Source organism: Lepidochelys kempii, chromosome 23 (genome assembly GCF_965140265.1).
Source record: "Lepidochelys kempii isolate rLepKem1 chromosome 23, rLepKem1.hap2, whole genome shotgun sequence".
NCBI lineage: Eukaryota > Metazoa > Chordata > Testudines > Cheloniidae > Lepidochelys > Lepidochelys kempii.
In genome coordinates this window covers 11420836-11447175 of record NC_133278.1, presented here as the reverse complement: position 1 = coordinate 11447175, position 26340 = coordinate 11420836, and the positions used below count along the sequence as shown (strand labels likewise).

The 26340-nt window shown below is 48.2% G+C and overlaps 2 protein-coding genes across 3 annotated transcripts in view; one reads left to right on the top strand and one right to left on the bottom strand.

Moving 5' to 3' along the window:
• Positions 1–26340, bottom strand: part of LOC140901855 (uncharacterized) — a 355192-nt gene that overhangs the window by 108185 nt on the left and 220667 nt on the right. The gene's annotated exons all lie outside the window — the stretch shown is intronic.
• Positions 1–26340, top strand: part of TRIM28 (tripartite motif containing 28) — a 54355-nt gene that overhangs the window by 17986 nt on the left and 10029 nt on the right. Inside the window, exons 2-10 of one of the 2 annotated variants that reach the window (XM_073321996.1) lie at positions 11822–11934; positions 14506–14638; positions 15465–15600; positions 17546–17662; positions 18255–18369; positions 18902–19048; positions 20918–21032; positions 21921–22312; positions 22449–22595. In XM_073321996.1, coding sequence (XP_073178097.1) covers positions 11822–11934; positions 14506–14638; positions 15465–15600; positions 17546–17662; positions 18255–18369; positions 18902–19048; positions 20918–21032; positions 21921–22312; positions 22449–22595 — 1415 coding nt within the window. The remainder of the gene's footprint in view (positions 1–11821; positions 11935–14505; positions 14639–15464; positions 15601–17545; positions 17663–18254; positions 18370–18901; positions 19049–20917; positions 21033–21920; positions 22313–22448; positions 22596–26340) is intronic. The other variant, XM_073321995.1, reaches the window with a different exon arrangement.

Genomic DNA, 26340 nt, shown 5'->3' with positions numbered 1-26340 from the left:
AAACTACTTGCTTGCTTTTTGTATTTTTCTTTCTGATATTGTCAGCACACTATTACTGAAAAATTGCTGACTTTCTCATTACCATATAATTATAAAACAAGTGGATTGGAATATAAATATTGTACTTGTCAGTGTATAGTATATAGAGAAGTATAAAGAAGACTTTGTACTGACTTCTCTAATATTTTATGTAGCCTGTTGAAAACTAGGCATCTATCTAGATGAGTTGATGTACCCCAAGGGGTACACACATCCCTGGTTGAGAACCACTAACTGTCCTACAACTGCAGAGGTGTAACAATTTGTTCCACTCTGTGTTTCGCTGTGGCACTCCAAGTACCATTCCTAGACCTGAAGAAGAGCTCTATGTAAGCTCTAAAACTTCTCTCACCAACAGAGGTTGGTCCAGTAAAAGATGTTATCTCACCCACCTTTTCTCTCTCATTTCATGGGACCCACTCATTTCATGCAAACAACTGTTGTCGTGCTGTTGCGAATCTTCCCTTTTCACTTTGTCTGCTTGACTCTCTGCGAACAGCATATAAAACACTTCACTTATAGAGCCCTGCCCGGGAACTATTTTTTTTAACCTGCTCCTATCCCACCCCACAATACCCGCTCCTACATTGTTTCTTCCATTTTTATGCTGTTCCCACCCACAAAAACTTTAGATACCGCAACAGATTTCCCCGATGCTACTAAAAAAACAAAAAGGTTGGTTAGTATATTTTATATATAAATGGAATTCAGGCACAATTTTTACCACCAAAAATAAGACCAATCTTGCTTAAACCATGAAATAATAAATAGCAGTTTCCCTGATAGGCTACTCTTGATAAATTTGAGAGATTTTGTTTTCCCACAAGTATTGCAGTCTGGGTTTTTTTGGTCCACCCAATCCATACCACAACAAAGTGAGTTTTACCTGCTCCTGTTCATATGGCAGCAGGACCTGTGGGATCCCAGTCCCACTGTATTGCTCTAAGAGTTGCAACTGATGGGTGACCCTTGAATTCAAAATGAAATTACTTTATATCCAAATTTTCACTGCTTAAATCACATGAACATAGGTTTGTCATTTTTGTTTATATGTAGCTATGAAATACCTGCGTGCAGTTATGATCACCAGTAGTATTGAACCAAATTATTGGTTGCAATTGGATTTTAGAATGAAATCTGGACTGAACAGCTGTGTCCCCATAGTTCTCCAACCTGGCGTGCCTTTTACAGTGCTGTGAGCGTAACAACTCCTGGTCTGCTCTCTCAGGCTCCAGCATGTAAAGGATTCCCAGCTGTACTTTGAATACTGTGGCCAGCCACTCTTGAATTACATTGCAGAGCAACACCAGCAAATTCCCAGTCCCAGACTTTCTCTCAGGAATGTAAAAAGAAAAGGAGTACTTGTGGCACCTTAGAGACTAACCAATTTATTAGAGCATAAGCTTTCGTGAGCTACAGCTCACTGTAGCTCACGAAAGCTTATGCTCTAATAAATTGGTTAGTCTCTAAGGTGCCACAAGTACTCCTTTTCTTTTTGCGAATACAGACTAACACGGCTGTTACTCTGAAACCTCTCAGGAATGTGTATCTTGTACTACCCAGCCCTCTCTTGGACAACACAAGCTCATATGAAGTCTGTCGTTTTCTTAATAGAAAATGATATTCACAAATCTTGTTATCCCAAATGGAGTTTCCCAAACACTTCAGTCCAAGCACACTGGTTTAGATTAAACAAGTTTAACTACAGAAAATAGATTTGGTGATTACAAGTAATGAGGTGTAGAAATCAGAATTAGCTGCATTTTACCTTTTTTCTTTGTAACCAACATCTAACTTACCAAGCTGTGATTTCAAAGCAAAAGTCTCTCACCACATGTTTTAGCAGTCTTACTGTATGAATTCCTTTCTGCCAGGATCCCTCCCTAGTCCAGTAATACTTTTTTATCCTTCAGGTGTTGTCAGTGCTGTGAGTAGAGATGACGGGAGAGATCTTTTGGGGTGTCTGTTCCCTTTTCTTAGTTTTTTCTTTGAAAATCATTTCCAGCTGAGGTTCGAGAGACTGTAAGTCTGGGGGGGTTGGGAATCTCCACTTTTTCTTTGCCAAAATGTAGGTGTCTAGCTCACGCCCTTTTTTTTCTACCAAAGAATAGCCGCTTAACCAGGTGATAATCCATTTGATTTTTTTTTTTTACACCTACCTGAGGCCTCAGTTTGCCTTTTATCTCTGAGGAACTGGTTTGTGCCTGGTTTTTAAACTTGGAACATCTCAGCAATGTCATACAGTAGAATTTTATTGTAACTTTAGTGTTACCACACGTTATCAGGACAATCAGCAAATTGAGTTTTCAAATTATACCTCAAGGCATCCTTTGTACAAAATTTCAGTCTTGTAACCCCGGTGAACATAGTGGTACAGACTGTCACAGTGACTTAGGTGTAAGCACCAAATGAGTCACATGGAGCAGGGAACATCTAGATTTTAAATGTGGATGCAAAAAGGCAATGTCAAGGCCAGAAAGGAAGGACCACTGTCATTTAGGGCAAGTCTACACTTAAAAGGCTGTATCAGCTGTTGTAGCGCTTAAATGAATATGCTCCTGTGCCATTGGGGAAAGCCCCTTAATCAGTGTCCCCGAGAGGTGGTAGGTCTGTCAATGGGAGGAGTTCTGTTGCCATACTACTGTCTACATGGGGTTAATACGTAAATCAGGTGTGGAGTTTTCACACCTCTGAGTAACATACTGAGACAGGTCTGTAGTACAGAATTGGCCTTAGCCTGATCTCTTGCATAACAGGCTGGAGAACCTCTCAGTGGTTTTGAACCCAGTAACTTGTGATTGACTAGATTGAATCTCTTAAAACTTGTGTATACTAGGAAAGGGGGGAGGGGGGGGGTGTGTTAACTTGATTGAAAATCCCATTTAATATTAGTGTGGACACAGTTACCTGGCATCTATTTTGGATGGTTAAATTATAGCCTAGAACAGTTGATTCTCAGACCTCAGTGGTTCAGGAGCCAAATTAGCATTACACAAAAGAGCCACAGTTGTATGAATTAATAGTTTCATTTATTATAGTACTTTATATTTAAATAGCATGATGGGAAATATTTATATATGATCACAGCAAAATGATCAGTATTGCTATTAACTTACATTTGTAAATTAAATCAGTGTTGTGCTGTAAATTGCTGCAGTAGACACATTAAAGAGACATTTGCAGCTTGTGAGCCTCAGTCTGAGTATCACTGGCCTAGGTCCTTCCCTATGCTTTAACTCCACGAATGTAGCCTGGGCACTGTTTCTTTGCTTGGACTACTTAGGGCATGCCTATACTCAGGGAAAAGTAAGCGCTCTGTGGGATAGGGGTAAAGAACTGCCAAGTCATGTGACTCCCTGGGGTCAGCTGATGAGCAGGTCAGCAGCCAGGTGATGACTGCTGGGTGATAAGGTGAGTTGCTGGTGGAGTTGACTAAGCTGTGAGTGAGAGGCACCAACACCTGCAGTTGTGGATTAATCTGTATAAATGAGTTTGCAGATGAGGTGCAGCCCTCCAGCTCTAGACAGCCAAACTGAACACTGCATGTATGGCTCTTTCTAGGGTTTGGTGTGGGTTGCCCCAGGTTTCCTACAGCAACTTAAATATAAGGGCTTGTTGCACTGGGTTTATTTTTGAACCATTGTAACTGCACTAGTTGAAACCCTTCATTTAAACATGGTGCATCAGTGTAAAAGGCTTGCACCTGTGCAGCTTACTGTGGCTTGAGTCACTTGTTGCACTGGTGCTGCACATGTGCATGAGAGGGGGTTTGTTCTAGTGCAGTTACATCAATGCCCTGAGCTGTACTCTGCTGTTACTTGGATTCATTTCCTTGTGGAAAAGTCTGGAAGCTAAATGCTACATGGGTTTTCAGCCTGGCTTAGTGTCAGTTTTTTCAGGTTGGAGTGGGTAATAGGTGCTCATCTAGCTACCTACAGGGGTGGAAATAGTTTTGTGGTGTTGAAACTGGAAGAGTCTTGGGACATACTGAATTCTTGCTGAGAGGCTGGAGGCTGTTTTAAGGTGCTTTGTGCACTAAAGATCTGTTAAATGCACTGACTCTCTAGCACTCAGACACAGCTTTTCGGGCTGGCTTTTGTGACTGCTTCCTTGTGTTGGGTTTTGGAATGAATTGGTATTGTTGGGGTAAGTAGAAGGCCGGCCTAAGGCCTTATCTTCATTCACAGTTCTGCTGGTTAACTAAAGGGTTGATTCTAAATCAATTTAGTTAAACTGGTTTAAAGCACTATAGGTACTCTTAATCTGATTTAAACCTATTTATATTGATTTAGCTTCAGGATCTACTTAAACTCAATACAGGCCTGATTGAAATAGGATTAAGTGTCTACACCATGGTCTGTGCTGGCTTGTGTGAGTAAATCTGTTTAAAACCACCAGTGTCAAACTGATGCAGCACTGATTATAGACAAGGCTTAAGGCCTGAGGAGGGGGAGTGCATTTCAAGCCAGCTCTTTCCCATTTGCTGCTGGGCCTCAAGACCTCCTCTTCCCCTGCAGTGAGGGGGACTTCCAGATACAAGCAGAGTCCTGGCATCTGGCTTAGCCATGCCATGGAACAGTCTTGCTAATGGGCTAGAGCAGCATCCTCTTCTGAGAGGGATTTAGGAGGGACAGGTCTTCTGGAGGAGAGAAGTCGAGTCACGTGGACACCTGTAGCTGAGTGTATCCTCTAACTTGTATAATCTTTTGGCAGCTGTCCCCAGGAGTGCTGATGTTAGCTCCTAGGCTGCATAGTGTAGTTTGGGGGAAGTTTAATGCAGGAATTGTCAGTAACAACAAGCAGCAAGGGAAGAATTGCTCTAGATAAACCATGTCTCAGGAAACACTTGATGTCAAGCCTGGGAAATCCAAAAGACTGCAGCAGTTTGGAAAAAGCAACACACTGGAGAGGGAGGGAAGTTTGAGGAGACTAGACTGGCAAGCAGGATCTCCTGGGAGTGACTGAAGAGGTTAGGCCTGCCTAGTTCAGGATGGCAGGATTAATAGGATTTGGGGTAAGGCTGCTGGGTTTTTTTTTAATAGTCTTGCTCTGAAGTTCCTGCTATTAAAATGAACATTTGGTATGTTTCTTCACTGGATGCTGCTGTTCACTGTGTACAGAATAGAAGTAGTACAGATGTCCAAGCCCAGTTGGACCTGCGGTAAGCATGGTTGATGTATAGGATGTGGTGGCCTAGGGACTGAGCGGTAGAATTGTGGAATCCCACTCCAGAGGAGATAAAGGCATGAAGCCAGAAGGATCTGCTCTGGGAATTATTTTGGGGAAGTTCTTTGTCTGGTATCATACAGGGAGTCAGGCTAGATGATCACAATGGTTCTGTGACTGGTTCCCCCTGGGGTGCCACCTGAAACTGGGGTACCACTGAGCCCTCTGACCCACCCTCACACTGTGCTGCTGTGACAAGTTACAAAGCCCTCCAAGCTTGCACTTTCACGAGCATTCATGTAGGTAGGGACACACCCAGCTGCAGTCACATGCAGGCTCTCTAACCACCAGTCTAGGGCCCCAGAACAGTACTGTCCTGCCTTTCAAATCTGGCCAGTATATGGGTTTAACACCTGGTCTGCCTCTCCCTCAATGTGAAGAGGACCATACACACTTACAGTAACAAAACTGAGATTTTCCCTAGAGGCCTTTGTCAAGGTTCCTTCCCCACTCTGAACTCTAAGGTACAGATGTGGGGACCTGCATGAAAACCTCCTAAGCTTATTTTTACCAGCTTAGGTTAAAACTTCCCCAAGGTACAAACTATTTTACCTTTTGCCCTTGGACTTTATTGCTGCCACCACCAAACATCTAACAGGGATATAACTGGGAAAGAGCCTGTTTGGATACGTCTTCTCCCCTCCCCACCCCACATCTTACACCCCCCTTCTTGGAGAAGGTTTGATAAAAATCCTCACCAATTTGCATAGGTGAACACAGACCCAAACCCTTGGATCTTAAGAACAATTGAAAAGCATTCAGATTCTTAAAAGAATTTTAATAGAAGTAAAAAGAATCACCTCTGTAAAATCAGGATGGTAAATGCCTTACAGGGTAATCCGATTCAAAACATAGAGAATCCCTCTAGGCAAAACCTTAAGTTACAAAAAGACACAAACAGGAATATCCATTCCATTCAGCACAGCTTATTTTCTCAGCCATTTAAAGAAATCAGAATCTAATACATATCTAGCTAGAAGAAAAGGAGGACTTGTGGCACCTTAGAGACTAACCAATTTATTAGAGCATAAGCTTTCGTGAGCTACAGCTCACTTCTTCAGATGCATATCGTGGAAACTGCAGCAGGCTTTATATATACACAGAGAATATGAAACAATACCTATTCCCACCCCACTGTCCTGCTGGTAATAGCTTATCTAAAGTGATTTCCAGCACAAATCCAGGTTTTCTCACCCTCCACCCCCCCACACAAATTCACTCTCCTGCTGGTGATAGCCCATCCAAAGTGATAGCTCTTTACACAATGTGCATGACAATTAAGCTGGGCTATTTCCTGCATAAATCCAGGTTCTCACATCCCCCCCACCCCCATACACACACAAACTCACTCTTGGATTTTAACTTGAAGAGTGGTCAGTTTGGATGAGCTGTTACCAGCAGGAGAGTGAGTTTGTGTGTGTATGGGGGTGGGGGGGATGTGAGAACCTGGATTTATGCAGGAAATAGCCCAGCTTAATTGTCATGCACATTGTGTAAAGAGCTATCACTTTGGATGGGCTATCACCAGCAGGAGAGTGAATTTGTGTGGGGGGGTGGAGGGTGAGAACCTGGATTTGTGCTGGAAATCACTTTAGATAAGCTATTACCAGCAGGACAGTGGGGTGGGAATAGGTATTGTTTCATATTCTCTGTGTATATATAAAGCCTGCTGCAGTTTCCACGATATGCATCTGAAGAAGTGAGCTGTAGCTCACGAAAGCTTATGCTTTAATAAATTGGTTAGTCTCTAAGGTGCCACAAGTCCTCCTTTTCTTTTTGCGAATACAGACTAACACGGCTGTTACTCTGAAACATATCTAGCTAGATTACTTACTAAATTATAAGACTCTATTCCTGTTGTGTCTCCGGCAAAAAGCATCACACAGATGGAGAGAGGCTGTTTCTCCCTTCCCCCAGCTTTTGAAAGTATCTTGTCTCCTCATTGGGTCATTTTGGTCAGGTGCCAGCAAGGTTATCCTAGCTTCTTAACCTTTTACAGGTGAAAGGGTTTTTCCTCTGGCCAGGACAGATTTTAAAGGTGTTTTCCCTTCCCTTTTATATTTATGACAGCTGTAGTCAAATGCACACTGGTTTGGATTAAAACAAAAGTTTAAGTACAAAAGGATAGTTTTTTTTTAAAGTGATTATAAATAATAGCAAACAGATGAAAGCAGATTACCTAGTTAATAAACACAACCTCAAACTGATCTTAACATACTAGAGAGGTAGGATATGAATTAGCAAATTCTCAACCTGAGTGATAAACAGGCTGGCAGATTCTTAAGGCACAAGCTGCCTTGGCTTTGCAGCTTGGGTTTCTCAGGTTTTCATACACAGGCTAGCAATCCCTTAGCCTGGGACCATCACTTTCCCCTGTTCAGTCTTTATTCCTCAGGTGTTTCCAGGTGTGATGTTGCAGGGAGAGTGAGGTCCCCTCATGATGTCATTTCCACCCTTTTATATCTTCTTCCCACTTGCTCGAAAGCTCTTTTGCTGTGACTTGGGCCATACAGTTCTCATTCTGTAGTACTGTGGTACACAGTTCCCAGGGTAATCCTTGTGCTTGTGTGCATTTCCTCCAATAAGCCATTGACATTGTTAGGCCTTTTTATTGTTGTACCTGAAAGGCTGCTTGTGGTTGTTTTCATCCTACAACATGTTTCAGTAATGCACACACAGCTAAACTTCATACAACAATAGCGCATACAATCCAAGATATTAATGTCAAGCAAATAAAGACTTTTAGAATACTTCACAAGGCATACTTTATACAAAACCTATCCTAATTACATGACAGTGGGGAATATTGGGGTGTCAGGTTCCTTCTGGCCTTGGAATCTGAATGAATGAAAGGATTGGGTGCAGCTAGCCTTGCTGCTGTGGTACTGGCGGCTGACTTTCATGTGATTATTGGAGACCCAAGGTGGGTGAGGGTTATAGCTGTTGTTGAACTAACTTCTGTGGGTGAGACAAGCTTATGAGCTTACACAGCTCTTCTTCAGTAAGCTCCAAAGCTTGTGTGTCACCCATAGAAGTTGGTCCAATAAAAGATGTTACCTCACCCACTGTGTGTCTCAACATCCTAGGGCCCACATGGCTACAACAACACTGCATCAAACTTGGTTAGGGGCTAAACACTCTCATGTAGCATTGTACAAGTTTGAGGATTCAGGTTTTAAAAAGAGCGGTTGAATTCCTCTTATGCCGTTATAATCTTTAGCAAGTTAATGAGTTTGTTTGCTTTTCACACACAGACCTCATGCAATCCTAAGCTCTAATGATCTGAAGAGTAAACTCAAAGGTAGGGGCAGCTCCTTGTAAGAGCAGGGGATAGAACTTCCACTGGTTCTGACATATATGAAAAATCAAACTAAAATCATGGAAAAGCTGAATGGCACTCGCTTTGGTTCCATGCTCAACAATCTAAAAAGTGGAATGCTGTGTTTCAGAGTGGGAGTTGGGCATGTTACCACTGGCAGCTAGCTCCCAGACTTGGGACTGGGATGCTGACAAACTTATCAAATTGCTTTGTCAGAAGTCCTGTGTATAGACTCTAGTTTTGTACTTAGTTCGAAGTGTCTTGAAATGGGAACTTCCAAGTCCATGCTGGGGGAGATGTTTCAGGTTTAACACCTGCCCACCCTTTTGAATGTAACTTTGTAAGGAAAAGGAAGCTTTTTGGGTTGCACTGCTTGCAAAGGATCCTGTACAGATTGCTGCATTCAGTCTGTTTCTGGCTTGCTATGACTATTGTGGGACACAGTGATGACCACTTCAGGTGCTTTGGCCGCTCTGAAGGGTTTGTGTTCCTGGTTGGCATGACTACTGCTGTTCTCAGCAGAAATCCTTCCCTTCAGAATGTAGAGACTGAATTTAAGGCCTTTTTCCCACCTGAATTTCTCTGGAGCTGCGTCTCCAAGGCTGCCACATCCACAGCTCATGCCCAGGTGGCTACAGCATTGTTTGTTTTGCTTAGATGCTGTGATGATGCCTGGAAGTTGCCCATCCGACTCAGGCTGTACCAGGCTGAAATTATCCTTCTGCTTGGTAGCTAGATAAAATGGGGTAAGGATTAGCCAGAATACCTTATATTCTATAATCCAATTGCTGTGGCTGGGTTACACAGCACCTGTAGCCTTCAGTTTCAACATGAATGCACGGAAGAACTGTCTTTCAGCATCTCTTTATTTGGTGGCTCTTCCTCCCAGTGTCCTTTCCCATCGGGGCACTTTCCTAGATAAATTAGGAACTGAGTGTTCTGGATGGGTACTTCCCAAGGCATAAGATTCATGTCAGTTACTGAGTTGATCGTGGCAGATGAGCTGTTTGTTCTGCATCCAATTCAGCCACCCACACCAGGCTGGCTAGGCAGCAGAGCCAAGCAGGATAACACACAGGCTGGAAAATAGTTGTAACGGACGTGCCACTGCTGTAGGGTAGTACTTGCCACTACTTTCTCCATAATCTTGGCACTGCCTTCCTGTCATCTCCCCTAAGGGGGAAAGTTATGCTGCTCAGTGGAGGAGCTTCCATTATAGGACAAGGTGCAATGTTGAAGCTTGGTGCCTTTTAACACAGGCTAAGCCTGCACTGTGCTGAAATGTGTAGACTCTAGACTCTTGGAGCCTTTCCCAGGCAAAGTAGCAGAACTGCTGCTTGGGGGATTGGCTGTGTAGCAGGCTGGGGTTGGTTGTGGAGTGGCCCATACTATAGATCCAGGCACAGGAGCATTTAGGCTATGTCTACATGTTCCCATGGAAACCTGCCTGGGCCACTTGGCTTGCTATAAGAAAAGGAGTACTTGTGGCACCTTAGAGACTAACCAATTTATTTGAGCATGAGTTTTCGTGAGCTACAGCTCACTTCATCGGATGCATACTGTGGAAACTGCTATTTGGATGCAGTCAATGGAAATGGCTGAGATTAGAATCTTGTGACTGACTTAACTATGCAAAGAGCATGGCTCTTAAATACTTTGTTAGGCAGAGGGGTCTGGCCAGGTGGCCCGTTGGAGTGTTGTGGAGGTGTTGAGAGCTGTTTTTTCAGCCCCCACTTGAAAGATGCAGGATCACCTAGCTAAAAGGGATTAGCACCTGCTTAGACTGCAAACCTGGTAGAGGTTGAGAGTTTCTGTTGTATTGTGGGAAATCTGTTTGCATAAATGCAAGTCATCTTGGGAGTATGGTTCAGCTAGCATGTTCCTGCTTGTTTTTCCTGACATCCCCCATTATATTAAACATCTTTGTACCATAAACATTCCAGTAAGCGGGTCAACACTGTTCATAACACACGACAGGTGCTTAGATGCTGTGATGATGGATGCTGTGGAAAACAATGGCATACTGTAGACATGGGGGTTTTTGTGCTTCTCTGCAGTTTTAAAAACGGGCTTACTTACCTCCATGCATCTAAATTGCTGATCATGCTTTGTACTCATGCTAAACATTGTGGAAACTTACTAGTAATTAAATTGCTGTAACCTGTTCTGTACATGCAGAATATATCATGTATATTCTTGTGAGGTTTGCCAAGCGTGCTGTGCACTCAGTAGATGTCTCTGGTCTGTTAATATCTGGAATGTTTTCTGCAGAGATCAGAGAAGGTGTGTATGGGTTATGGAATTTAATGCGCTGTAAGCAAGGGGAATATAAATGAGCAACAGTGAGGATGTAACAGTTGCAAGACTGTTTCCCAGATTGGTAATGTAGTCAACTTTCTGTGCTGTGCTGATTGATCTTCAGTTAATAAACAGAGCTCTCAATACAGAAGCACCTCGATGTTCCATGAGCCCAAACTCCAGGCAGAACCAGCTCTCCAGTTCCTCATGAATAACCCTATAACCTCTCCATTTTAATGGCTGCTCCTCCAGGAGGCAGAGACACACGTGGGGTCTTCCTGCTCACTGAGGGAAATTCTGCTGAGTTCTGGGCACTTGAAAGGAGGCTAGCTTGCCTCTCTACCTGTCACATTGTGCTTCCCTGCTGTCTTCTGCTTAGGTGCTGTGGGCACAGACTGCCCTCTGACATGGCAGACTGTTTTGGGGGGAGGGAAATGGCTCCATCTCCCCATACTCTTGCTGTAAGATGTGTAGGGTCCCTGTGGCTGGTGTTTGGTGAGTATGGAGGCCCCCTAATGTTGTGGTGCTTTTAGGCTGGAGGGACCTAACTGGACGGGGGAGAGCCCACTGACTGTTCCGCTCGTGGAGCGTGAGCAGCTGCAGAAGATTTTCAGTGCATGATGCGGAGACCCTACCAGACAGCCCTTACATCCCACGTCCATACCTGCAGTGGCCATTCAGAGATGGTGCTAAGTTTCAGTATCTTAGCCCCGGTCTACAGATGTGTGTTTGAAAAAAAACTAGATCGCTCAGAGGTGACTGACAGTTATATCAACCAAACTCCCAGTGTAGACAAAACTATGTTGACAGGAGGGCTTCTCCCCCTGCTTCTCGGGGAGGAGGATTAACTACACTGGGGTGGCTCCCCAAGGATTAGTTACATATCTGCTGCTGCTTCCTGTGTGCATGATGCTCTCTTCTGCTCCTTTTCCCTTGCAGTGGTGGACTGCCCTGTGTGCAAACACCAGTGTTACCTCAAGGACATAGTGGAGAACTACTTCCTGAGAGACAGCGGGGTGGAGGCAGCCACAGACAGCAAGGATGCCAACCAGGTAGGGGTGTAACCTTCCTATCCCTTCCTCCCTAGAAGGGCTCTGATTGACCCCTCAGCAGAATACAGTTCTGCTCCCCACCCTATTATTCCCAGCTCGCCATGCAGGCTGGGCTTTGATGGGGGTGGCTTGCAGTCCCTCCTGCCATAGATCAGCTCAGTTCTCCTGGTAAAAGGAAGCAGTGCAGAGCACCTGGCCCTTCCTTTCCTGACACCGTGCTCCATGCTGAACCTGGCTGCTGAGGTTGGATGGGGCTGTATTGGGGATGTTGAGGCACCCCCAGGGTATGCCCTGCCCAGGGCAGGCAGTGCATTCATGGGTGCTTTGTCAGGCCCCTTTCGGAGGTGGTGGTTTGTTACCCAGCACAGCAGAGCCTATGGGTGCTACTGTGCTGTGCAGACACAGTAAAGCTTGGACCTCAGCGATTAATTATAAATAGACCAGACGGGAGTAGGGAGGGGATGGGACAAGACTCTTGATGTGTCACAGCAGGACTTGGTCCTGGGCCTTGATTTTTTGACACTTGCTCTTTCTAAGATGACCCATGTGTCATGCTAATCACTGTTACCTGTCTAGCTGCCCCTGGGTCCCCTATCTGAGAGCATCCCCTCGGGCGTCCAACCTCAGGCCTCATCTCCGTGACTTCCCCACTCCTAGACCCGTCTCCCTGGGTACCAGCTGTGCTTACCCAGCAGGTCCAAACAGACCAGTGCCTGCGGTTCTTCTGTTTGTGCAGCAAATAGTGACCCAAAGAAAACGGCCGCTTTAAAACGAAGTACAGCAGTGGGAACACAGCAAAGCATAAGAGACGCTGTTTTAAGGCTGTCTACATTGGCAATTTACAGCGCTGAGACTTTCTCATTCAGGGGTGTGAAAAAACACCCCCCTGAGTGCAGTAAGTTTCAGCACTGTAAAGCACCAGAGTAGACAGGGCACCAGTGCTGGGAGCTATGCTCCTTGTTGAAGTGGTGGTGTTAAAGAGCTGGGAGAGCTGCACCGTGACCACACAAGGCACCTTAAAGTGCTGCCAGTGTAGACTAGCCATTAGGTACATGTCTCTCAAATAAAAGCTCAGGTGAGGCCTGTCTTACCCTGACCTCTGCCGTCTGAGGGCCTGTCTGCCCCGTCATTGAGGGCCTGTCTTTTTATCCAGCCGAAGGCTGTTTGTTCAGCTTGGCCAGCTCCTCAGGTGGTGGAAACCAGAACTTGAAAGTAAATAGCCTAGGTGTTTTCTGGAGCAGTTGTCAGGCCATTACCCAGGGATTTCAGAACTCAAAACTGTGGTAACTTAATTGGTTTTCTCCAGGCGGTGTCAGGATTAAATCAATGGGGACAAACGACTGCTTTCATCCAAAGCTCCCTTTTTGAGTCTCAGGTGCACACATGCCATAGCAATAGTTTTAGAGCACACCCAAGTAGTTTACCCAAAGTCTGAGATGGTTTTGAGTGATCAATAGCTGGGGTTCTGGGGTCCCTCCTTCCATCCAGCTTTAGGGTTGCCAGTTTTGGTTGGACATATTCCTGGAGGTTTCATCACCTGACCTCTTTAATTCTTGGAGACTCCAGAACAATCCTGAAGGGTTGGCAACCCTAGTCCAGCTGCTGGGGAGAAGATAGTAGTTGCTGCTCAAATAAAAGCTCCCTCAAACTACTCAAGTGTTTTTACTAAATCTTTTATAGCTGCTAACTTAAACAAAGCACATAACTTAGTGACTCCTATTGGGTCACCAATTCTCCTAGCTTCAGTAAATTGCTCATTATCCCTTATCAGCAAAGCATTGTTAGTCATAATAAAACTTGTGTCGGGCACTCAGAACCGAGGTTGGCTATTCACACACCCCCTTCCATTCTCATAGTCCATTAACTCTGTTCCATCCTCCCATTCTGTTGAGCAAAACTGCAAACATGCAGCTGTTTGGTCTTGCCTCTCAAAGTCCTATCTAGTGTATTTGCTTTCAACTAACGGTGGCAGGACACACACAATGGCTGCAGTTAGGTCACGTTCAATTGTCTCATTACAAGGCCTGTCTGCTTGAATGAAGTCCTTGTCACCCTCTTAGGCGGTCTACACTACAAATGTCCACATCCCCGAGTGAAATAAGTTATACCAACCTAAGGGCCAGTGTAGACCGTGCTATCTCAGCCTCTTGCAGATGCGGGAGAGCTCTGTGAGCTTAAAGTGTCTTCACCAGAAGCACTACCGTGGCATTGGTGCAGCTGCACCTCTGTAAATGATGTAGTGTAGACAGGTTTGGAGCTAGCCTGTACTATAACTTATTCTCTGCCTTAAGACTATTGCACATCTGTAGCCCATCTCCTTCTGTTCAGTCTGAGTTGGAGGATCTCAGTGTTGTGCTCCCAGGGTCATCTGCTCCGTGCAATACCACGGGTGCCCATAACTGCACTGGGAGCCAGGGACGCTGGACACCCTTGAAAATGAGCCCTGGTGTCTGTCCTTGCCCTGTGCCTAGGCTTGTCTCTACAAGGTCTTGGTGTAATTTGAGGCAGTAGGCTGAGATTGTTGTGGGGCTGGTGTGTACCTTGGTGCTTACCCTTTCTCCTGTCCCCCAGTGCTGCACCAGCTGTGATGACAACGCCCCTGCTACCAGCTACTGTGTGGAGTGCTCAGAGCCGCTGTGCGAGACGTGTGTGGAAGCCCACCAGAGGGTGAAGTACACCAAAGACCACACGGTCAGATCCACAGGTCAGTGCCCCACCACCCTGCCCCACTCCTAGCAGGGGAATGCTGAACTAGCCTGGTACCACCTGCCCCTTGAAGAGGGGTAGGGTGGGGGCTGGGGTCATGGAGTGTAACCACTTCTCCTTGCCCACCCAGAGTGCTTCACTTGGGTATCTACACAAGAGAGCCGGTTTAAACCAATTTGGCTAAATCAGTGCAAACCCCTGTTTGTGCTGTCTATGTTCTGTTCAACTTAACCTCTTCTGGGTGATACCGTCCACTCTTCAAATGGAATGAGAGCATCCATCTGGGGTTGTACTGCTTAACTGAATCAGTTTGAATTCTTCCCTTTGGGCAGAATGCAACTTTTTCGTGTAGACAAGGCTCCAGAGGCAGAAAGCTAGGTCCCAACTGGTGAGGGAGAGGACTTCGGTCTGAGGCTCCAGGCAATGCCCACTTTCTGGCAGCATGGGCTCTGCTGCCCATGGCCAGCACTGGAAGCCTTGAAGAGGGGATCTGGGAAACAGATCTGGACATGCAGGCGGTAGTCGGGCATGTTGCACATGACAGCTGAGCAGGCTTCCCCTTCAGCTTTGCCAGTGCCCCATAACCCAGACCTACAGCCCTTCTGGATCCACCCCAATACAGAGCTCTGCCATTATCCCTCAGTCCCAGCCCTGTCTGTCTATCCTCCTCCTCCTCCCCCCCTTTCCCCCGGCACTGTCCCGCTCTGCCAGTGTCCCTCACTCCCGACCTGCAGGCCACTCTAGGCTGGTGGCTGGCTGCTGTGGTTGGGGTGCCCCTGGGGCTCTGGCTGGAGGAGAAGGGTAATGCTCACATTCTGTTCTAGGCCCTTCGAAGTCAAAAGAGGGTGAGCGCACAGTCTACTGCTCCGTGCACAAGCATGAGCCCCTGGTGCTGTTCTGTGATACCTGTGACACTCTGACCTGTCGGGACTGCCAGCTCAATGCCCACAAGGATCACCAGTAAGCATGCACACCTGCTGGCTGTACTCTGCTGTGAGCTTCCCTGTCCGTTCTGGAGCAGAGTTGTGCTGCCCCTACTTCTGCCTGGGTTCCTAATGGTGTGGCTAGCCTGGGCCAGGCTCGCTCTCTCCCCCACTGGGCTGGAGATGTGGCCACCCACTGCCAGTCTGTGCCGTACTTTCTTCCAGATGGGACGGCTGTAGCAGACCTCTCTGCTAGCCTGTGCATCTTTTCTCCTGGATGGCATGGCTGGGTCGGCTGTGCCAGACCTCTCCGCTAGGCACTGCTGGCCTTTGCCATGTCTCCAGGCTGCTGGTGGAGTTGAGGCAACTAGACCAGCACTTTGTGCTGTGGGTAGGTTTGGTCCTGGTGTTCCTTGACCTGTTCTCACCTGGGCCCCTGTGATGGTTCTCAGAGTAGCCAAAACTGAGTAATTTTACACTCCTGCCTCATCTCTGTTACCACTAGCCTGTCAGCCACCTAAGCAATCTCCTCTGGGCTGTACACGCTTGCACTTAATGCAATAAGGGGTACCCCAGCTTATGTGATTCAACTCAGGATCAGTGCCTTACATAGTTCTGCACCCCTGAGATGTTTCTAGTGAAAACAAATTTATTATCTGAGTCGGGAGATAGTGAAGAAACGAACACACAAGGTTACACACCCAGCAAAATACAAACACGCTTTCTAGAGACTGCTAACTTCCTGTCTAAAGTTCATCTCACCCCAGATGTCCATTCTGACCGAGGTGGGCTGGGCGTCCGTTTTCATGGAAGTGAACACAGTGCTCGCTTACTTCCCCCATCTTGTCTTCCCGCAACCAGGGTTGTCTTCTGTTCCCCAAATGTAGTCCAGCAAACCTTCTGATGTGTATCTCAAGATGAGGTTCCCTTCCCTTGCTCTGTATTCTTCCCTGTTGACTGCCTATTTAGTTGGGGATTGGCCCTGCCTTGAGGAGGGGGTTGGACTAGATGACCTCCTGAGGTCCCTTCCAACCCTGATATTCTATGATTCAATGTAAGCTTGCCTGTGTTTTTAGCTTACAGTGCTTAATTTACTTGTTGGTCAAGAGGCAGTCAATTAAGGTCCCTTTTCTGGGGGAAAACAGGAAACCTGTTTCGCTGCTGTGATACAGAATAAGAATATATATTGTGTGTGTGTGTTTCACAACAACATTAATAACCAATGTGGCCCTGGCTTTCATTTGAGACTTTCCATGATGTACTTAGGTGAGCCAAAATGTGAACACCAGAACCAGGAGATCATTGCAACCCCTTTGCCAGCTGGCATTGAGGGGTTCATGGGTCATAGAATCATAGAATAACAGAGTTGGAAGGGACCTCTGGAGGCCATCTAGTCCAACCCCCTGCCCAGAGCAGGACCAATCCCAACTAAATCATCCCAGCCAGGGCTTTGTCAAGCCTGACCTTAAAAAACTTCTAAGGAAGGGGATTCCACCAGCTCCCTAGGTAACACATTCCTGTGTTGCACCACCCTCCTAGTAAAAAAGTTTTTCCTAATATCCAACCTAAACCTCCCCCACTGCAACTTGACACCATTACTCCTTGTCCTGTCATCTGCTATCACTGAGAATAGTCTAGATCCATCCTCTTTGGATCCACCTTTCAGGTAGTTAAAAGCAGCTATCAAATCCCCCCTCATTCTTCTCTTCCGTAGACGAAACATCCCCAGCTCCCTCAGCCTCTCCTCATAACTCATGTGTTCCAGACCCCTAATCATTTTTGTTGCCCTTCGCTGGACTCTCTCCAATTTCTCCACATCCTTCTTGTAGTGTGGGGCCCAAAACTGCACACAGTACTGCAGATGAGGCCTCACCAATGTCGAATAGAGGGGAATGATCACGTCCCTCGATCTGCTGGCAGCTCCTGCACCTGTTCTCTGCCTGGCCAGCTCTGAGTGTCCCTCTCCACTTCCATCTCCACAGATACCAGTTCTTGGAGGATGCTGTCAGGAATCAGCGCAAGATGCTGGCTGCGCTGGTGAAGCGCCTGGGGGACAAGCACGCCAACCTGCAGAAATCCACCAAGGAAGTGCGCACCTCGTATGTAGCCCTGCTGAGCATCCCAACCATGGGGGGTCCCTGTCCATGCTGCTGAGCCCCAAGGAGGGATTTCCCTCACCCCCAAAGATGCACAGGGAAGCCCTTTCTTTTGATGGGGGAGCAGGACGGCATTGAGATCTTTTCTTTGAGTGCTGGTCCCTATGTGTTCCACTGTGGGTACGCATGTGCCTAAGACCAGAGTATCTTTGCCACCAGTGTCCATGCCTGCGTCGCCAAACAGACTCCTGTTGGCTTTCTGCATTCCCCATGAGCCAAAGAGGGGGTCCAAACTGGCAGGCACGGTCAAGACAGAGGCCTCCAGGGCTGCTGTTAGCTGAGGAGGAAGCAGCTGGGGTTGGCAGAAGTTTGGGCTTGGGCCAAGGCCCATGTCAGAAGCACTCCTGCCTTAGCAACAGTTGCACGGGATCACATCTGTGTCTAACCAGCCCAAGGGATGGGACAGGGGAGCTGTGCTATTGCAGAACCTCTCCCAGCCTCGCGCCTTGGCTGGCTGAGATGCAGAAAGCCCTGGGGAGGGCAGTGGGTGTGGGTGTTTAGTATACTCAGCATGTGGCTCTGGCTGGCTACGCAGGATCCGGCAGGTGACAGATGTGCAGAAGCGGGTGCAGGTGGACGTGAAGATGGCCATCCTGCAAATCATGAAGGAGCTCAACAAGCGGGGCAAGGTGCTGGTCAATGACGCACAGGTGAGTGCATATTGTCGGGGGGCCCTCCCAACCCACCTGTGGAGCAAACCACTGACTCGCCCTCCTGCTGCCCTGGCAGGAGCCTTGAAAACAGGTGTGCAAGGAGTTCCTCTGAGCACATGTGGATCTTAGCACTGAAACCTGCTGTCTCCCTACTCCTAGGGAGTAAGGGAGCTGTCCCCCTTGGCTTCCCCTATTGTGGCTCCATCTCCGCTCTTAAACAGTCCTTTGGAGGAATGCTTCCCTTGTGCCAGCCCACAAGGTGTCTGACTCTTGCCCTCTGGCCCATCCCATGAGCTGTGCCATGCGCATCCAGCTGAGAAGTTTCCAAGCAGGAATCTGTCCTGCATTGGCACCAATCCCTACTCAGTTCACAGCCGTGCATATCATTCGTTAAAATATTAGGCAGTTCCTACTTGTCCACACAGTCTGCACTGCAGCCCGGGGCATGTGGCAGCATGTGGCGGGGCGGGGGGAAGGGCAGGTCTCTGTGCAGTTGGTGATGGGGTGCCGGCACCTGGCTGTGTTGCAGAAAGTGACCGAGGGGCAGCAGGAGAAGCTGGAGCGCCAGCACTGGGCCATGACCAAGTTGCAGCGCCATCAGGAGCACATCCTGCGTTTCGCCTCCTGGGCCCTGGAGAGTGACAACAACACTGCCCTGCTGCTTTCCAAGAAACTGGTGAGTGACTAGATGGGTAGGGGGTGCAGCACAAGGGGGCCCATCTAGTGCCAGGTCACAGACCCTGATCTCTGGCTCAGCTATACTTGCTGCAGGGTGCTTTCCAGGCTCGGTTCTGGTGGAGATCTTCTCTCCACTTGGCTTTCTGAAAGGGATGAGGCTCTTGCAGGTGTCGGGCAACATGTCACAGCGCAGGGTCACTGCGCCTGCATTCCTCCTCCGTGGTCCAGCAGGGACACTCACTCCAGGCTCTACTCTTTTGGGTGAAGACCCATGTCTCTCCTCCTGCCCGGGATATTGCTAGGCTGCACAGCCAGCCTACACTGTATAATCCCCCTGGCAAGTCAAATGCCCTGAACAGGCCAGCACCTGCACTTTTATCCTCAGTGTGGTTGTCCCTGTTTAGTTAGCACTCAGCTCTGAGGAAGCAGTTATTTCTAAGGTGAAGGCATTATAGAAAACATGTGAAAGTAATACAAAAACCTGCAGGTGTGCTGATTAAGCTTAGTAGAGATCATCTGGGAAGGGTTCTTGCTGGTGATTAGTCCCTCGAACCCCAGCAAAGGGGTTTTTCTGGGGCTACAAGTTCATAACCACTTCTGCTGAGATTCTCTGAGCAGACAATCAGTAGACTTGTACTTTTCTCAGGGCATAGCTAGATAAGTTGTCAGGGTGATTAAGCACTGGAATAAATTGCCTAGGGAGGTTGTGGAATCTCCATCATTGGGGATTTTTAAGAGCAGGTTAGATAAACCCATGTCAGGGGTGGTCTAGGCTAGATAATATTTAATCCTGCCATGAGTGCAGGGGACTGGACTAGATGACCTCTTGCCCCTTCCAGCCCTATGATTACAAGTTCATGTAGAATAGGTCCATCAATGACTATCAGCCAAGATGGTCAGGGACACAACCCCATGCACTGCATGCCCCTAGTCTCCAATTGCCGGAAACTGGGACTGGATGATAGTAGATGATCACTCATTAATTGCCTGTTCTGTTCATTCTGAAGCACCTGGCATTGATCGCTGGCCGGCCGAAGGCAGGATACTGGGCTAGATGGACCCTTGATCTGGCCCCTCTTTTGTTCAGAAGACTGGGTATTTGCATAACTGCAGGAGGGGGATTTACATTGTTTAAGAGCCCTCTGAAGCTCATGACTAAGGCTAAGGTTGTGTCACAGAGGTCATGGAAGGCATGGAAACTGGGACTTACAGAAACCTGACATTTTCTGTTTCAGCTGCTGGGGCAGTGGCCCTGGAGCTCCCAGCTGCAGGGGTGGCTGTTTTGGGTGCTTCTGTTTAAATGCACCCTAGCCTGTCAGTCTTCTGTCAGTGCTTGGATTAAGTGAGTAACCCATCCTCTCCCCAGCACAGAGCTGATAGTTGATGCAGTTCTGAGCCAGGTCAGACCAAGCAGAGCTGTTACTTGCAGTGTTGGCAGGGGTGGGAGTGGCATTAATTACTCTTTTTTGACTCCTACAGGAGGAAACTTTCCTATCTGACCCATTCACCCAGAACACAATCACTAGCCAGTTTGTAAACATACACACACTATTCACAAAACAAACACCATTGAAGCTTCCCTGTTTCCATAGCATTGTCTCGTTGGTGCACCAACCTGTGACTATGAGTGGGAGCCTGGGACCAGCATTGTGCCACCACTCCCACCCCCCAGAAGCTTGCGAGGGTGGGTTCTACTGCATGGAGATCCAGAGTCCAATTGCTTTGAGGTGTCCGGGTTTCCTGGCCACACTAGGGTTACATGGGAGGAGAGGACAGGATGAGTGGATCCGGGTTCCTGGGTTTCAGCAGCATCGTTACCCTGGGTGTGACTGTCTGTTCCTCTCCTTCTCCTCCCCCCCCCCAAAAGATCTACTTCCAGCTGCATCGTGCCCTCAAGATGATCGTAGACCCCGTGGAGCCCCAGGGGGACATGAAGTTCCAGTGGGATCTTAACGCCTGGACCAAGAGTGCGGAGACCTTCGGTGAGCTGTGGGGCTGGGGGTGTCTGGGAGAGTCACTGGCTTTGAGAAGATGCGGGTATGTGTCATGGAGGGAAGGGGATTGCAGAGATCCCAGACAATGTTGGCCTCTGTATTCCTCCCCGGCGCTGCACAGGGCATAAGAGTCACATGCTGTCTGTGCTGGGAGCCCAGTGTTCTGGCTGTCCCTCCTCCCCAGGGGCTGGGTCTTGACCAGTGAGTGGCTTGTGGCAGGACAGTAGGGGACCACTCTGTACACAGGTCACAAGCCTAGTGACATGAGCCTTCCTGTCCCATAATGTCAGCCAGGGAAAAGTGGCTGGCTGACTGCAGATGTCAGGGAGGTGTCACTGCACCTGGGTAGCCTGACATCCGGGTTCAGCCAACACCCAGGTACTGCCCTCGCTTTGCCAACCAAATGACTCCTGCCTTGTTGGGCACAGCTGAGTGGATCCTGTGTGGAGGGGAGTCAGGCTCCTTGTAGCCAGACTGCAGGGTCCAGTCCTGCAGCTGTTTTCTGAGCATTGGGATCTACCTGAAATCTGCGTCCCGTCCCCCCCACTACCCCAAGGAGGACCAGCCAAGGGTGGGGAGTGCTGTAGTGGGATGTGGGCATTAAGCCAGTGCACAGGGCACCCCACTGTGCCATGGGAGCAGATCCCAAATGGCCAGCCTGCCTCAGTGGCTCCTTGTGCCATCTTTGTATTTCCAGGAGCTGTCATGGGACACACCCTGCTTGTTGTAGCTTAGACGTGTGTGGCTGGGGGCTGGGACTGGGTATGCAAAGGGCTGTGGAAACCCAGGGATGGACCTAACTCAGGCCTGGGTTCCCTGTTCCCTTATCAGGTGCTTCTGTTTAAATGCACCCTAACATGCCCATCCTCTCTCCAGGAACAATTGTCTCAGAGCGGAGCGGCACCCTGCAGGCCGCAGCCCCCAACGCGCAGATCCAGCGTGCCAATGCCACCGGCCCGGCGGCGGCAGGAGGAGGGGTGAAACAGGTCTCCGGCACTCCCCAGGTACTGGCTCCTCTTACGAATGTCCCTCCCATGGTCCCGAACCGGCCCGAGGCTGCTGTCTCCCAGAGCCAGCCTCCGCCTCTGCAGCCGTCAGTGCAGCCCACCCGGATCCTCACGGCCCCCGTGGTTAAGAGTGGTGCCGGCAGCACCTACGTACAGCCCATGCAGCTCCAGTTGGTGCAGCCCCGTGGTCTCCTACAGATGAACGGCCAGCAGCAAGTCATGGGCCAGCTGGTACTCCTGCCTCAGGTCAATGGGACTCAGGTGGGTGCCATGCTCCGGCGGCTACCTGGCAGATGGTGGGGGAGCCTCTCTCCGATGGTAGCGGCAGTGGGGTGGCCCATGCACCAGGCTCCGCCCTTCCCATGGGGGTAACAGGCACTTCTCCCTCTCCCTTTAGGGCGTGCAACAAGTCTCGGTGCAGTCCACTGTCGTCAGCAAGGGACAGCTGGCCCCAGGAGCCCTGCTGCAGCCGATGGTCTCTCCCAACAGCCAGGCAGACTGCTTCATCAGTGAGGGTAGCGCCCCAGCATCCTCCACTGTGCAGGTGAGCAGGGCCAGGAGAAGCCAGACCAGCATGGCAAGGGGTGTGCCAGGGCTTGGTGCCTACGCTGGCTTTGTCACTGCAGGCTTGTGCTAAGCACATTCCAACCCCCCAAGGTACTTGGAGGGTGTCTAGACATAAACCCCGTAACTGGCCCATGCCAGCCAGCTTGGGCTGCAGGGCTGTTTCATTGCTGTGTAGACTTTCAGGTTTGGGCTGGAGCCTAGGTTCTAGAACCTTGTGGATTGGGAGGGTCCCAAAGCTCAGGCTCCAGTCCAAGCCTGCATGTCTACACTGCAAGAAACAGCCCTGAGAGCCCAAGTCTGCTGGCCCTGGCCAGCTATGGGTTTTTCCTGTCTGTGTAGACAGACATACCCAGAGGGTTCCCCTTTGGTGTTCTGCCCCCGGTCCATTGAACACTCACAGAATTCCTGGATCCTCTATTCCCAAAGGCACAGTACACCACAACTTATTGGTTCCACCTTCGAAGGCAGCTCTGCTTAACACACAGCAACTAAATTTGTGCTTTAGAGAAAGCAAGTACCAGTTCATTTAACACAAGTGATTCAAATGCTAGAGAACTGTGGGAAATGAAGGGTTACATATGAAGTTAAGTCACAACACATTCTGGGGCCTAAACTTAACTAACAAGATGAAGTTTATTAGACAGGAGGGTCTCTCACCCAAGTTCTTCTCCCAGTATTTAACAGCTTGGTGCTGTGATCTTTGTTTTCCCAGAAGCTGGCAGTGGGCTTGCGTACTTCCTAGGTGAAGAATGCAAAGTGAGTCTTTTGGTACAAAAATCCATTGTCCTCCCTTGCAAACAGGGTAACCCCAGCTGCTTGTATTCTAAAATCTCTCCCCAGGTTTGCAGTCACTCTAACATTTTGCTCAGATGGTAAATAAGCATTCATTGTGAAGTGTGGAACAGTTAACTTATGTGTAGGCAGATGGAGAGAGACATTTTCAGCTTATTAACTTAGACCTTAAGACCATAATTTTACTTGTGGGGAAAATGTGCACCAAAAAATTTAAGATTATGCACACAATCTTTGAAAAGTCTGCAAAATTCTGCATATTTTATTTGTCAAAATAACACAGTATAATCATACCAGTTACAATTATTTTGGTAATTTATTTCAAAATACCTGAGCAAGTATGTCTGTAATACAGACAAACATTCAGGAAATCTTTTTTGACAAAAAGATTCCTTACCAGGCATATTAATACAGAATTTTATGTGTAATTCATTTAAATTACAATACAGAACTTTGAGCAGTGTCCCTGTGGGTGCTCCACTTTAGGTGTTTGTGCACCCCTGTGCTTCTAGTCAGAAATTTGTAGAGGACTGTTCCTTCTTTGTGAACAGCTTCTCTGACCTGGCTGGTTCTCCCGGTTTTAAATGCTGTCTGACCTGTCGATTGTCATTACCTGCCTCAGATGGTCACTCGCAGTGTGTCCGTTGTCTGGGAGAGAGACACATTGTACAGAAGTGCCACCACTGCAAAGAGCTGACAGTGAGAACTAGAAAAGCTAGGGATCTCCAATTAAAACTTACGATGCTGGAGAAATCCCTTCGACCTGCTTCTGATCCTGAACACAGGACCCCTCCCTGCCAGCACTCACCTGTGGTGACATCAGACATGGGATCCTCTTTCAAAACAGCTGCTAAGGACCCAGTCCCGCAGAAAGCCACAAAAAAGTGGTTTCACTCATCGCCTCAGCGAGAATCGCCTCAGAAAAGGCCATCTCCGACCTCCCAAATCTGCCCTGGTACCAGCAGCACCAAGAGCCACAGAGCAGCATGATGGCACCACCTGTTGCACCAATACATTTCAGCAGGTCTACGGCACTGGCTGCAATCACAATGATTTCTAATCAAAGCCTGCTTCCTCCGTCAACACCAAGCTTTCCCGTGCTGGAGACGTTTGTTAGTCAGGCAGACCTCTTCACATCACGTCCACCCCAGGAGCACCTCTCTTTGGTACTGGCGTTAACCCCACCCCCAGCTCTTGAGGAGGAAGCAGAAGCAATTGAAGAGCCACCACAGTGTGGCACCATCCTACCCACCCACATCTCCTCTTCGTCTCTTGACGCATCAGAACTGCTGCTTCCTCCCACATCAGGCGATGACATTAAATCCTTCCAGGAATTATTTAAATGAGTGGCTGACTCCCTCAACATTTCCTTGGCAGGTACAGCATAAGCTGGCAGATATTCTCCGTACCGCTCCTACTGCCAAGATTGCACTACCCATCAATGCTGCCATCATGGACCTTGGCAAAAATGGTCTGGCAGACACCAGCTACAGCTCCACCTTCTTGTAAAAGATCAGACGAGAAGTACTATGTCCCAGCTAAGGGAGCCAAGTTTTTGTTCACTCCTGCTTCCTCCACCCCTAATTGATTGGTGATAGAGGCAGTTAATCAAAGGGGAGAGCAACATCTGGCTAGGACCACTCCTTATGATAAAGATTGGAAGTGTCTAGACCTCTTTGGCAGAAAGGCCTGTTCCTCGGCGACCCTCCAGTTTCACAGGGCCAAACCATTCTGCATTGCTGGCCATGTACACAAAACATTTTTGCACAAATGACAATTTTTATTGAACATCTTCCAACAGATAAAGAACAGTATAAAGCTAACCTAACAGAAGTCTCCCTCATTGCCAGAATGGCCTTACAGACTTCCCTGGACTCCGCTGACATGGTGGCCCGCTCCATCGCCACCTCCATAGTCATGCAGAGGGTGTCCTGGCTCCACCTTTCAGGCTTCCCCAAGGAAGTTCAGGTGGCAGTAGAGGACTTAACCTTTCAGAGGTCAAAAACTCTTCACAGAAGGCACAGATGCATCCTTACACTCTCAAGGTTTCCTGTGCCACATGGAAAACCCTAGGAATATATGCCCCTGTGAACAAAAAGAAACAGGGCAGATGTTATACCCAATGCTTCTGCACTGCCCCGTATGCCCAACCTCAGAGACATTATGACCAGCACCACAAACCTCAGACGAGATGCTGACAAGCCCCAGAGCAGTCAGCGATGTCTCAACCATCCACATCCAGACAAGCATCTTGACGTATTGGTCAACTGCATGAGAGCCCCACATACTCCACTGCCAAAGTCCCTCATAATCTCCTGCCCATTTGGGGACCACCCAACACCCTTCTACCCTTCTGGGCAACCATTACATCAGACAATTGGGTTCTGGAAATTAAATGCAAGGGCTATTCTATCCCTTTTACCTCTATCCCACCTACCCACCCCCTTCAGGGACCCATCTCACGAGCACCTGTTAAAGCAGGAAGTAAACTACCTCCTGCAGCTAGGTGCTGTAGAACCTGTACTTGCCAAGCACCGGGGGAGCAGGTTATATTCACACTTTCTCACCCAGAAGAAAACCGGTGGATGGAGGCCCATCTTGGATTTGTGCAAGCTAAACAATTTGTCAGAACACAGTGCTTCAAGATGATAACCCTAGCAACCATAATTCCAGCATTGGAGAAAGCAGATTGGCTGTCGGCCCTTGACCTACAAGATGCCTATTTTCACCTCGCTATTCATCTGGTGCAAAGAATTTTCCTCCAGTTCACGCTTGAGAACCTCCACTACCAGTACAGAATGCTCCCATTCAGATTATCCACAGGCCCATGGGTATTCTCCAAGGTCCTCGCTGTCATTGCAGCGTGTCTTTGCAGATGGTGTGATATTTCCCTACTGAGACTGCCTCCTAAAAGCTTCCACGTACCAAGC